The following is a 12,692-nucleotide window of genomic DNA, read 5'->3' as shown; positions in this document are numbered from 1 at the left end:
CTTTACAAAAGAACTATGCTAATATCTATAACATCAAATATGCATAGCATGAAAATATATGTTGTGATGAATTTAATGAAGCTAATTTGTTATTGTAGTTACTTGTATATATTTCTACAAACTCGGTCGAACTTAAAGAAGTTTGGTTTAGAACAAACACATAACTTCAAACATGTTGAAACGGAGAAAGTACAAGCAAATGCATAGGTATAGGACCATTCATTCATTCCATTATCTGCCTGCACCGGCGCCGGACAGAAACTTGTCTGAACTTATCAGTTGCCTCGTCCGCAAGCAAAATGAAAACTACTAAAGTACTCCATCCGTCCGAAAATATTTGTCATCAAAATGGATAAAAAGGGATGTATCTAGAACTAATATACATCTAGATACATCCCATTTTATTCATTTATTGATAACAAGTATTTCCAGATGGAGGGAGTACGTACTAGAGTACGTCCGACTGCTATTCTGGGGTGCACACGCGGTCCAGCACAAATACAACATAACCGCGTGAAACAGGCCGGCCTTCATTTCCTACCCTAGCCGCCGCCGCCACCAGGCGACTAGGGCGAGGCACTTTTTCCTCCGATCTCCACCGGCCGGTGCGCTACCCCCCTCTCCCTTCGGCTGCTGCTCCGGCGGCAGGAGGGAGGGGGGACCCCATTCCTCCGCTCTGTAGTTAGGTTTTGGATTTGTAGGTCGTGGTGCGTCGTTGGGGTGGTGGGAGCGGCGCCCGGACGAATAAATCTGCCTCAACCCCACTCTCACACCGGCGGTGTCCTTCATGGTGGCGTCTTGAAGTTGATGGCATCGTGTCTCTGTCGATCCCTCAGATCGGCAGCGTTAGGGTTCATGGATGGTGTTGACGAGGCGGCGGCGGCGACTCCATCAGGTGTGTCTCTCCTTCTGCTCTGTCCCCGTTGCTGTGGCGTTGTCTCCGACGTCATGGTGGAGCAGGGAGGTCTTGTCGTTCAGGAGTACGCGCAGACGGTTGTCTACGCAAGTGACAACTGAAAGATGGAGTATCTTGTGTTGGGTCTATGGTCGAAGGCGGGCAGTTCTGGTTTCCTTCTCCGACGTCGTCGTCATGCGAGGGTGTCAGTTCTGAAGTTCGATGGCGTGTCCGGGGACATGTTGCCCCGGTCTGATTCTTTCAACGGCTATGGTTTTGCTTTTGGCAAACTACTTTGGAGGTCCATAAAGCTGCTGATCAGCGATGGAGCAGCGTCGAGCTTGGGCAAAGAGGTGATCTGTCTTTTTACCCTTTAGTGGCCGCTTTGGTGGTGTCGAAGGAAAGGGACATGCGCTGGTATTTTGCATAGGATCTTCCTATCTTTTCAGTCATGTATGATCGGTGCTTACGTGCCTTGTAACTTGATCTTTATTCTATATAAATGAGACACGTATTATCATGCAAAAAAAAACAAATACAACATAACCAAATCGCACGCAACCTGACAATTCATGTGATGCAAAAAAGTTTCAATCCATGAGGCAATCAGAGGGGCTCGTCGTGGGCAGTCAACGGGACAAGTTCCTTCCAGTTCACAGGTGATAAAACATCCGAGTCATGTTCTTCTGACTGGAGATAGACAAATTCATCGAGCTGCTGCATATACAACATATGGACAGCAAGCAAAGCAAAGCCGCACACGTTATTACATCATCAGAACTTTGCCTCATTTAGTCATTTTGACATTGCCAAGACTATGTACATTACATAGAGAGAAGGGGAGCACCACACGGCTCCCCTTCTTCCCAAAGTCGATAACCAGCAAACGATGATGATGCGTCTAAAAGAGAAACATGACAACAGATAAGGGAGAGACTAATCAGTAATCGCAACTAAAGCACGGCTTAAATGCACATCACATTCCATTTGCAAAAACCTGACGGCAACAAGCCACCAACCAACAATCGACAGAGAAGCGGTAAGACAGGACCAAATCGATCATGCCGCAACAAACTACAACATTCTTTATTCCCTATTACTCTGAAGGATTGGTGCATAAGCAGGCATGAAAAATGCATATTGCTGACGATATTCCAGTCCACGTAGTAGCATACAACTAACAGAGAAAAAATTGGCCCATGCATGATCAGGTGCAGTATAGGGCAAACACACAACATGCCACGCCTGCTTATTATTGATGTACGGCAGGCACGGGTTGCGGGGGCACCAGCAGGGGGCGAGCTAGTACGACGACGGATGATCCGAACAGAGGCAGTCGTCCACCAGCTGCCGGAGGTTGGGGTTCTCCAACGCCGCCGCGACCCTCTCCTTGTCGTTCAGCTGTTTGTTTACTGTCAATCCAGCATGTTAATAACGACATACCATACTAAAGTAGCGCTGTTCAAACACAATTGTGCTATACAACTGCCGTTCTCGTTTTGCAGAGTTCAGCAGGTACAGAGTAAAATGAATTAATTGTGTAGTTCCATCGATAATGCTGCCCTGTCATGAGTTATAATGCCCAATCGTATTAGACTGAAAGCTACAAGCTTAGCCATGAGTTAGGTATTTGTCATCTTACGCACCTGATTCTTCATTAGCAAGAGATCCTGGAGCAACCTTAATGTCAATCTGCACATTCATACAACCCCCCAAAAAAAGGAATCATATTCCCACTGAAATGCTTAATAGCTGAATAATATATTCATCAGGAATTATTATGAAGGGGGTTTTGTTCAAAATATTATGATATACTTTTTTTTTGGAGATCGTTTGCATTATACCTAGCTCCAAATCTTAAACAGTGCTACTGAAGACAAGCACCTGACTACATAACTTGCAGATCCATGAATAGTATTCTACAGAAAATATAAGTTTAAAAGACTCAGAGATGATTTATGGTTCCTCTGAGGCAGATAAAAAAACCATCATAAATGGTTCAGTAGGTTTATTAACATTCTTATAGGTTATAGGAGCTAGCTTTTATGTGTGCACACAATTTACGGTGTATGGCTTGTGATGCCTGTCTGCTTCTCTTGATCTACACAATGTTTACGAATTTGCAAACATGCACATCTGTGTACATATGTGGCAAGTGTCTTGAGGGATGAAAAAAAACAATATCAACTAATGGTTAAATTTGTGACATTCCAACTATCCCATATTTCACTGCACAGAGACAAAAGATAACAGAAGTGCCTAAAATGAACATGCGTGAAAACTCTAAAAGTTTGGATAATGGCTACTGATGGCACATATGCTACATAAAACATAATGTAAAGCATCTCAAGTCTCAACCAGTTGACTTAATCAGAACACCATCAATACAGAAACATAGTAATAAGCACCTTGAAATGCGGAGGGAAGTTTTGCATCAACTTAAGCCTGAGGCACAGACCAATCACTGTGGCCATACTGCAGTGTTGCACAGTTGGGGTGAAGGTTATCCTGCAAGCAATTTTAAGGTGTGAACAGTGATCCCAACAAACTGAAGCTGAATGATGCTTGTCAATTTCTTGCATGAAACAAAACATATTTTGTACGAGCATACTGTACTGTACAACGAGAGTAACAGAGGATGCTTTGCCCGCAGTAAGCAAATGCACCCTGAAGGTCGCAGAGTCCGTATACAGAATAAAGACATAATCTATAAGGATCGGCAAAGCTAGTGGGATATCACATCCCAAGCAGCAAGCAATCCTATGAGACATTCGTCTATTTAATTCTAGAAAAGCAATCAACCCTCCATTTCTGTACGCAACGTGCCTTCAAGATCATACTCTGAATCTCCACTGAGATGTAGGGAGTATAATATGAATGGTCAAATTGACTTGGTAGATCGTTTATGGTAGCAACTATCTTGTCACGAATGTAAATCTAGCTAGCCGGACTGTACGAACCGCGCACGCCGCGTTCCACATTTCGACTGAAGTAGTAGGAACCCTCAATGATTCTGGCTTCTAAGATTGGAAGGGGATGGTAGGGGCATGAGTGCATGACACGCCTGGAACAAAGCAATTACCATTGGAAATTAACACTGCCTCCCAGTCCCAGCCCCTACTAATCTGAATATCTGATAACTTGGTACCCTACTCATCGGAAAAGCTGAGCACATTCTTGCAGGCATACGTACTGGATGTGGCCGAGCTTCTCGTCGACGGAGACGGACTCCTGGGAGAGCACGCTGAGCTGCTCCAGCGAGTAGGGGTGCTCCGGGTCCTTGATGTCCCGCACCGTATCTGCACGCGCCCAAATCAGTCAGTCCCCCCGTCGCCGTCGGTGAAGCCAATCCAATCCAATCCAATCCAATCAATCAATGGAGGAAAAAGGGAACCCGAGGGATCCGGGGAGGGGAAGTTTGTGCTTCCGTTACCGAAGACGTCGAGCGCGTCGAGCGCCGCGTGCGCGGGGTGGGCGGCGCGCTCCGGCCGCTCGTGCACCACCGGGTTCGCGTTGATCATCCCCACCGTCATCTCCCCCCTCCCCCTCCTCCCCGGCGGCGGCGGTGCTCTGCCGTGCGACTTCGGTCGTCGGCCGAGAGAGAGAGCGACAAGAGGACAAAAGTGTTGGCGAGCTAGCAGTTTCGGTTTGGGGAAAAAGTGGGGCGAGCGAGCGAGCCGGTTTTTGCTAATCCGGTGGGCCGCGGCCCGCCTAACTTTCCCGCGACATGCGAGATGCCGCCGCCCTGGAGCCCCACGCCGCCGGGGCGCCGCGGACGGCCGCCGACCACTGCGCGCGCCTTCTGCGGCTGTGCGGCGCGGCCGCCAACCCGGGCGCCGGGCGCGCCGTCCACGCGCGCGCCGTCAAGGCCGGCCTCCTCGCCAGCGCCTACCTCTGCAACAACCTCCTCTCCTACTACGCCGCCGCCGGAGGAGGCGGCCTCCGGGAGGCGCGGCGCCTGTTCGACGAGGTCCCCGCGGCGCGGCGGAACGTGTTCACGTGGAACTCGCTGCTGTCGGCCTACTCCAAGTCCAGCCGCCTGGCCGACGCGCGCGCCGTGTTCGCGGAAATGCCCGAGCGCGACGCCGTGTCGTGGACCGTCATGGTCGTGGGGCTCAACCGCGCCCGCCGCTTCGGGGAGGCCGTCGAGGCTTTCCTGGACATGGTCGGGGACGGGCTGGCGCCGACGCAGTTCACGCTCACCAACGTGCTCTCGTCGTGCGCGGCCGCGGAGGCCGGCGGGGCCGGGCGGAAGGTGCACTCCTTCGCGGTCAAGCTGGGCCTGGGCGGCTGCGTGCCCGTGGCCAACTCGGTGCTCAACATGTACGGCAAGTGCGGGGACGCCGAGACAGCGAGGGCCGTGTTTGAGAGGATGCCGGCACGGAGCGTGTCGAGCTGGAACGCCATGGTGTCGCTCGACGCCCGTCTGGGGAGGATGGACCTTGCTTTGTCCTTGTTCGAGAGCATGCCGGACCGGACCATCGTCTCGTGGAACGCGGTCATCACGGGGTACAACCAGAATGGGCTTGACGCCAAGGCACTGTGGTTCTTCTCGCGGATGCTGCGCCATTCTTCTTCCATGGTGCCGGATGAATTCACAATCACCAGTGTCCTGTCAGCTTGCGCCAACCTTCGCTTGGTGAGCATCGGAAAGCAGGTGCATGCATACATCTTAAGTAGCGGGATGCCGTGCGTCGGTCAGGTCACCAATGCCCTCATCTCAATGTATGCCAAGTCCGGCAGCGTTGAGAATGCCAGGGGGGTGATGGACCAGGCAGTGGTGGCTGATCTGAATGTGATATCCTTCACCGCTCTCCTGGAAGGCTATGTCAAGCTTGGAGATATGAAGCGTGCAAGGGAGATCTTCGATATCATGAGCAACCGAGATGTCGTCGCCTGGACTGCGATGATTGTTGGCTATGAGCAGAATGGTTACAACGACGAGGCCATGGAGCTCTTCAGGTCAATGATCAGAAGCGGACCAGACCCAAACAGCTACACGCTCGCTGCTGTTCTTAGCGTGTGTGCGAGCCTGGCGTGCCTTGACTACGGCAAGCAGATCCACTGCAAGGCCATCAGATCACTGCAGGAGCAATCTAGCTCCGTCAGCAATGCCATCGTCACCATGTACGCGAGGTCAGGCAGCCTGCCATTGGCAAGGAGGGTGTTTGATCGGGTCTGCTGGCGCAAGGAGACGGTGACATGGACGTCGATGATCGTAGCCTTGGCGCAGCATGGCCTGGGAGGAGACGCCGTTAGCCTGTTTGAAGAAATGCTCCGCATCGGCGTGAAGCCGGACCGAATAACCTATGTCGGCGTGCTCTCAGCGTGCACCCATGCTGGCTTTGTGGACCAAGGGAGAATGTACTACCAGCAGATGCAGGACAAGCATGGCATCGTGCCTGAGATGAGCCACTACGCGTGCATGGTCGACCTGCTCGCCCGTAGCGGCCTGCTCTCCGAAGCTCAGGAGTTTATCCGGCAAATGCCCGTGGAGCCCGACGCGATCGCCTGGGGGGCGCTGCTCTCGGCCTGCAGGGTGCACAAGGACGCGGACCTGGCGGAGCTGGCGGCGGAGAAGCTGCTGTCGATCGACCCCGGCAACAGCGGCGCCTACTCGGCGCTCTGCAACGTCTACGCCGCCTGCGGGAGGTGGGGCGACGCGGCGAAGGCCTGGAAGCGGAGGAAGGATGGAGGTGTGAGGAAAGAGACGGGGTTCAGCTGGACGCACGTGCGCGGCAGGGTCCACGTCTTCGGGGCGGATGACACCCTGCACCCGCAGAGGGAGGCTGTCTACAGGATGGCTGCCAAGATGTGGCAGGATATCAAGAAGGCTGGCTTCGTGCCGGACCTCCAGTCGGTCCTGCACGACGTCGATGACGAGCTCAAGGAGGAGATGCTGAGCCGGCACAGCGAGAAGCTCGCCATCGCGTTCGGCCTCCTGGCCACGCCTGAGGGGACGACGCTGCGGGTCATGAAGAACCTGCGGGTGTGCAACGACTGCCACACAGCGATCAAGTTCATCTCCAAAGTCGCGGACAGGGAGATCATCCTGCGGGACGCCACGAGGTTCCACCATTTCAGGGATGGGTTATGTTCTTGCAAAGATTATTGGTAGAAAACCTTTTGATTCCCAAGGAAGGAGGAATGCTTTGTTGGTTCATTCTTGCAGATCTAACCGCTCCAGAAGAAGGGGCGGGTCTATGGTTCATACATGTCAGCAGCACACTGCGGTATTCCAGATGGATCGCGACAAGTCGCCTGGCCCAAATGGTTTCCCGGCTGAATTTTGCCAACAAAATTGTGAACTCGTCAAGTGGGATTTGAAATCTCTGCTTGATGACTTCCATAGCGGACAAATAGATATCTCTAGACTTAGTTATGGCTTAGTTACCTTGATCCCAAAATGCAGGGATGCTACACGAATACGAAAATTTAAACCCATTTGTCTCCTCAACGTGAGTTTCAAAATTGTTACAGAGGTTCTCATGAATAGGCTAATTGCGTAGCTGGTGCCATGATTTCCCCTTTCCGGACAACTTCTGTTAAGGGCAGACACATAATGGATGGGTTATTAATTTTACATGAAACCTTCAATACTATCCATACAAGAAAACAAGATGCTCTTCTTTCCAAAGTTGATTATGAAAAGGCCTACAACAAAACAGACCTGAGATTAGTGTTCGTTAGTCTCCAGAACCATTTAGAGACATAGGCTTTGTTCATGTAAGTGAGATTTTGTACACCCAAACCACCCCGGTCCTTTTGTAAACACACCACCGACCATCTAACTAGTGTTTTAACACAGGACAGGAATCGCTATAATTCGAAACATATATGTGAAGAATCAATGCCTGTCCTGTGTCATAACAAAGCCTGGTGATTCCTAGTTCTGGGCTGGGTTAATTGCCAACAAGAAAGTTTCTTTTTTATTTATCCAAACACCATGTGGGTAATGGCAAAAACACATGGTTTTGGGAAGATTGGTGGATTGGTAATAGGCCATTAGAGCAATCATATCCTCAAATGTATAGCATTTGCCTAACTAAAAATGTTTGGTGTTGCAGATGTTCTGAAGAATGGACGGGACTGTTAAATTTAGAAGAACCTTGTGTGGGGGTGATGCTCTGACTCTTTGGGAGAGTGAGTATTCAGGAACCTTGTGCAGAAACACACCTTTTGCTGGTTGTGATGATACGGTTGAGTGGTCAACCACTGCTAATGGGGGATTTATATTCAACCTCTTTCTGTCTCTTGTTCTCAAGTGTTAAAACATTTGGTTTCACATATATGAAGCTTTAGAGGAAGCTCTCTTTCTTCAAAAAAGTAAATGTCAGCTTCCGTTATGAACAAGGCCAAAGTATCTTCCAGAAAAAACATGAAAGTGTAACTCCGCAAGTGCTTATCTAGCAACATTCTTTCACGATAGTCGATAGAGTGGACTCAACGGGTAACTCGCATGATCGAGCAATTTCGGCAAAAATGCGGCTGCTTCCACCCGTTCTGGGACTTGGTAGGAAGAAAAGTGTCCAGATGCCAACCTGTAGTCATCAGCGTCTCAGCAACCAGACAGAAAAAAATATTACTAATTTAACCTGTTTTTCAAAATCTTGGTTGTAAACATCACTAAAGTAATGTCGGGTCAAAAGAGCAGAGGTACATGTTGGAAGCACTATAGCAAAACAAAATAATGGCACCGGAGCCCCACTCTCCACGATTCTTGATTTCCAAAATTTTGCCTCCTGGGATGTGGCGGTAGACATGTCAGTCTCTGGAGGAAGCAGCCGTCCCAGCCATGGCTTGGTGACAAGATTGGTCAAGGGTTAGCCTTTGAGTGCTGCGGCCCCATGGCGCCTTTCCTTCTTGAAGCGAGCTTGATCTGGGTCGAAGCCGCCTTCGTCTGCGCCATAGACGGCCCAAGAAGGTGTCACGGCCATGTAATCACTGCTCTTGAAAGGCTTGCCAGATGTCACCTGCATTGGTGAATGAATGTCAACTCAGATGAAACTCTCATCTTTATCAGTCACATCTCAGTCTCTATCTACGTCAGTAAATGGGTACAGACAATAATGTATGGGAGTGCCGCATCATCACAATTTTTCCCTGCCATCTGATTTCTGATGCAAATGTATATATATAGGAAAAGATAACAATGCACAACGCAAAACATGGCTTCAAAAACATAGCTCCATGCCTGGATTTTATGGACATAGGTTCGTAACTTCATATGGTGCATGTATTGTCAGTTTGAGTACTTGCGCAGTATTAAATTTCCCAAAGTAACATAGTACTAGAACATGTTATAGGATATGTACGCATGCAAAAGTTTGTGCAAAAACATGATCATATTGTGCACACATTTTTGCATGTGTGCAAGAGCGCTTAATGATTTATTTATTTTGCACAATTTTGTATGTACACATATTCTAAGACGATCAAGTGCTGCAATTTGTATTTCTAATGCACATTATATAAGCAATACGTACTTGCTTATGAGCATAGGCTCATATGTACAAGATGATTTTATTTTGGCAACCTACTGATACATGATGCACATAGAATAATAACTTGTGTACCGACACAAATGCTCAACCGCAGTATTAATTATTCTTGGAGGAAAGCTCACCAGTTCATTGAATCGGTCGTAATCTATCCAGGTATGCCATTTTCCATTGATCTTGAACTTGTCCACCTTTGCGAGCAGGACACAGCATGAATGCACATGCTCGCAGGCTAATTCATATATGCCACCACTTTTTGATGCCAACACCTCAGAGAATTCTTTTACATCAGCGTGCCAGGGGACATTTTCCATTGTCAACTTTGAAGTTGCTGACCTGTATGCATTACCGGAAAATATCAGCAACCCAAGAAGCCAAGCCAGAATCAGCATGTGATATTTTATTTTCTTTAAAATTCACTTACGAGCCACAGTATGTTACACCCTTGATTTCAATGAAATCAGGTTGTCCAAGTTTTAGTAAGTTTGCATATGCATCTATCTCTTCCACATTCCAGCCTTTGACCAGTGTCAGTCGGTACACCGTCCTTTGATCTTTGTCATGCAGGGACTTGAGCGAATCCTAAATATCAAAGTTAATAGTACGCAATGATAAGAGTTAGTATTTGTAAACCATAATTTCATGATGTGCATCTGCAAATATTTCTGCATATATACCAGAAAACGCTCCCAGAAGTCCGAAAAGAGTGGCCTATCAACAGCCTTCAGGCTTTCTTTTGTAGCTGCATCCACACTGACATACAGCTGCAACCATAGATAGAGGCATTATAATTATCTCTAGAATGTGTTGTCTGGGCATTAAAATGCCAAGCTCTGGATCTTAATTTCAATCAATTGAGAATATTACCTGGGTGATAGGTTTCAGAGCCTTAATCTTTTCAGGAAATTGAGCATTTGTAACCAGAAACGTAGATATGTGTCTGCGATGTAGGTCATCAACCAGAGTATTTATCTCTGGGTACATAATTGGTTCGCCAACAAGAGATAATGCACAATGTCTAGGGGATAGACCCTCTGCTAGTCGCTCTGGCTTTACTCCTGAAAGAAAGAGAGCAAGAAACAGCATAATTAAAGACCACAGTGTACTTCATGATACAAATATTATGGTACTAACTAATATTCCAGGCAGAACCACTGCATTATGTAATCAATAGCTTTACAGGATAATTATGAGGTTCTATTAATCATGTAGAGCCTAAGTTCTCAGCGCTGCAGGCTGAGTACACAAAATAAACAGATCAAAAGTTCACACTTGATGGAGCCTGGCATATCTTAATGGAACACTTCCGTCACGATTATTGCTGGCATAGGGTTGAAAACCTTTTAAAGGCTGTATGCGTTTAGGCAAGTTACAGGTATTTTGCCATGGATCTATTTTTTGTCCGGGCACTAGAATATTCAGTGCAACTTCTATTTGGCAGAAATAATGCATACCTGGCACGCCTTTCATTTGCTTAACCATCTTCCTGTGTTCGTCAATTGCAGTATTAACAATGTCAAGAGGATCGTCCATCTTCCACTTCCAACTCTTCCCAACAGGATTTGTGTGATGCCTCCAACAGAACACACACTTATTTGCACAAGCCAAACTTGGAGTTGCCTCCATGCATCTACAAAATTGAGCATCTAATAATCAGAAAACAAACACTGACGGAAGCAAACCACACAAATATTATGTTGTGCGGAGTGGATCTATGTTATGAAACCGATCTGTGACATAGAATATGTATGAACTAGTCCAACCATGTATTCAGCAAGCATTCCAATATGCCATGCTACAGAAGCAAAAAAAATTCACCTGTGGCTTTCTATGCCATAAAATGAGTGCTTGTAACACCCTCCCCGACCTCGAAGCTGTGACTTCGTCCATCTACAAATCTTCACCCCACTATGAGAACCAACAATTTTGTAGCCCTGGAAAAAAACCACAGGGATTGATTAATAGGGCACTAGATTGCAATATGTAGAATGAAAATATAAAGACGAAGCACATAAACTACAGAAAACAACTGTAAATTGTTAATCCCATCTATACAGGTGGAGAATTCTACCTTATAGGCAAGGACCACAGAGATCTGAGTACATACACAACCCTTGTGTTAACCAACATCAGTTTGGGATCAGGAAAAGTTGTCTTAGATCCTAATCGAAAGTTCCATGAAGATGCTTGGTTGATTACTTGGCAGTTGCTTCAACAATCTCACTCTATCATAGCAAATTGCCAGACTAAGTATCTACACGAACCATTATTTTCACTAGCACGACATATACTAGTTCGATAAATTTAGAGGGGAACTAATTTATTTGCTGCCTAGCTATGCTTAAAAACTGCCTCAGCCCACAGAGATCTTAAAATTTTACTCTAGTTTCTTACCAGTGATGTATGTCAGGTAAGCATAGATTATAAAAAAAGAGCAGAATGTGCAATACTCTATTTTCATTAGGCATCATAGGACTCTTCAAAATTTCAGGTTGAAGCGCTTTTACATATGCAGTCAAGAGCATTATTATGTAGTATAACAGAAAGAATGTAACAACAAGTTGATGCTCACTTGTTTCTCCAAGCTCGCCCTGATTATGGGCGTGACCATGGCCCTCGCGCCGTTCTGCCCTCCATTGGGCAAAGCACCCTCCACCTTCCCATTCTGCTTCTTTGCTGTCGCCTTGCCGGCAATGTCTTCCATGTCAACCTCCCCACTAGCCACCTCCTCCTCCTCTTCCTCCTCATCATCGTCATCATAATCGGACTCCTCCCCTTCCAGCCCATCAAACCCATTGGTCTCTCCATCGACTCCGTCCTCCTCAACCTCCTCCCCTTTGACCACCCTGAGCACCCTCCCGCACCACTCCTCGAAGACGTCGTCGAGGTCCCCCTCATCCACGTCGCCCTCCCCGACGGGCAGCACCTCGACGGCCCCGAGCGCGCGGAGCCAGCGCGAGAAGCTCCTGGCGGCGGCGTTGAAGGTGTCGCCGTAGGCGCGGGAGCCGACGCCGAAGACGGCGAAGCGGAGGCCCGAGAGGAGCAGCGCCCCGGCGCGGAAGTCGGCGGCGGTCTCCGCGAGCCAGCGCGCGAGGAAGGCGGCGCCGGGCGGGGGCGCCCCGGCGTCGTGCGTGGGGAGGACGAGGAGGAGCAGCGGGACCGAGGGCAGGTCGTCCGGGTCGAAGGCGGCGGCGTCGGTGGCGCGGGCGGGCAGCCCGGCGTCCGCGAGGCGGGCCGAGAGGCGCGCCGCGAGGGCCTTGGAGGTGCCCGTGGCCGAGGCGTAGAGGAGGGTCGGG

The 12,692-nt window shown here is 48.6% G+C and overlaps 3 protein-coding genes across 4 annotated transcripts in view; 1 reads left to right on the top strand and 2 right to left on the bottom strand.

The window, feature by feature from the left end:
• Positions 1-1,849: 1,849 nt before the first annotated feature.
• Positions 1,850-4,534, bottom strand: LOC119311988 (protein AE7-like 1). The gene is made up of 5 exons (XM_037587706.1): positions 4,329-4,534; positions 4,089-4,194; positions 3,304-3,403; positions 2,542-2,587; positions 1,850-2,307 (listed from the first exon to the last, which is right to left on the bottom strand). Exons 1-5 carry the CDS (start codon positions 4,426-4,428, stop codon positions 2,198-2,200), a joined length of 462 nt encoding a protein of 153 aa, XP_037443603.1. The 5' UTR covers positions 4,429-4,534; the 3' UTR covers positions 1,850-2,197.
• LOC119311986 (pentatricopeptide repeat-containing protein At2g22070-like) lies at positions 4,535-8,251 on the top strand. Of its 2 annotated transcripts, XM_037587703.1 has the most exons (2): positions 4,535-6,964; positions 7,963-8,251. In XM_037587703.1, the coding sequence occupies exons 1-2, from the start codon at positions 4,623-4,625 to the stop codon at positions 8,024-8,026; spliced, it is 2,406 nt and encodes an 801-aa protein (XP_037443600.1). In that variant the 5' UTR covers positions 4,535-4,622; the 3' UTR covers positions 8,027-8,251. The 2 variants fall into 2 exon arrangements, with proteins under 2 accessions (XP_037443600.1, XP_037443601.1); XM_037587704.1 differs by lacking the exon at positions 7,963-8,251 and having other exon boundaries at positions 4,535-7,384.
• A 203-nt stretch (positions 8,252-8,454) lies between these two features.
• Positions 8,455-12,692, bottom strand: part of LOC119310248 (S-adenosyl-L-methionine-dependent tRNA 4-demethylwyosine synthase-like) — a 4,752-nt gene continuing 514 nt past the window's right edge. The window contains exons 2-9 of the mRNA XM_037586056.1: positions 11,969-12,652; positions 11,215-11,330; positions 10,851-11,026; positions 10,264-10,454; positions 10,074-10,160; positions 9,821-9,978; positions 9,522-9,732; positions 8,455-8,868 (exon numbers count right to left, since the gene is read on the bottom strand). Coding sequence (XP_037441953.1) covers positions 8,719-8,868; positions 9,522-9,732; positions 9,821-9,978; positions 10,074-10,160; positions 10,264-10,454; positions 10,851-11,026; positions 11,215-11,330; positions 11,969-12,652 — 1,773 coding nt within the window. The 3' untranslated portion in view covers positions 8,455-8,718. The remainder of the gene's footprint in view (positions 8,869-9,521; positions 9,733-9,820; positions 9,979-10,073; positions 10,161-10,263; positions 10,455-10,850; positions 11,027-11,214; positions 11,331-11,968; positions 12,653-12,692) is intronic.

This window comes from Triticum dicoccoides, chromosome 5B, assembly GCF_002162155.2.
Source record: "Triticum dicoccoides isolate Atlit2015 ecotype Zavitan chromosome 5B, WEW_v2.0, whole genome shotgun sequence".
Classification (NCBI taxonomy): domain Eukaryota; kingdom Viridiplantae; phylum Streptophyta; class Magnoliopsida; order Poales; family Poaceae; genus Triticum; species Triticum dicoccoides.
The sequence above is the reverse complement of the archived record's forward strand: the minus strand, read 5'-3'. Positions and strand labels throughout refer to the sequence as shown.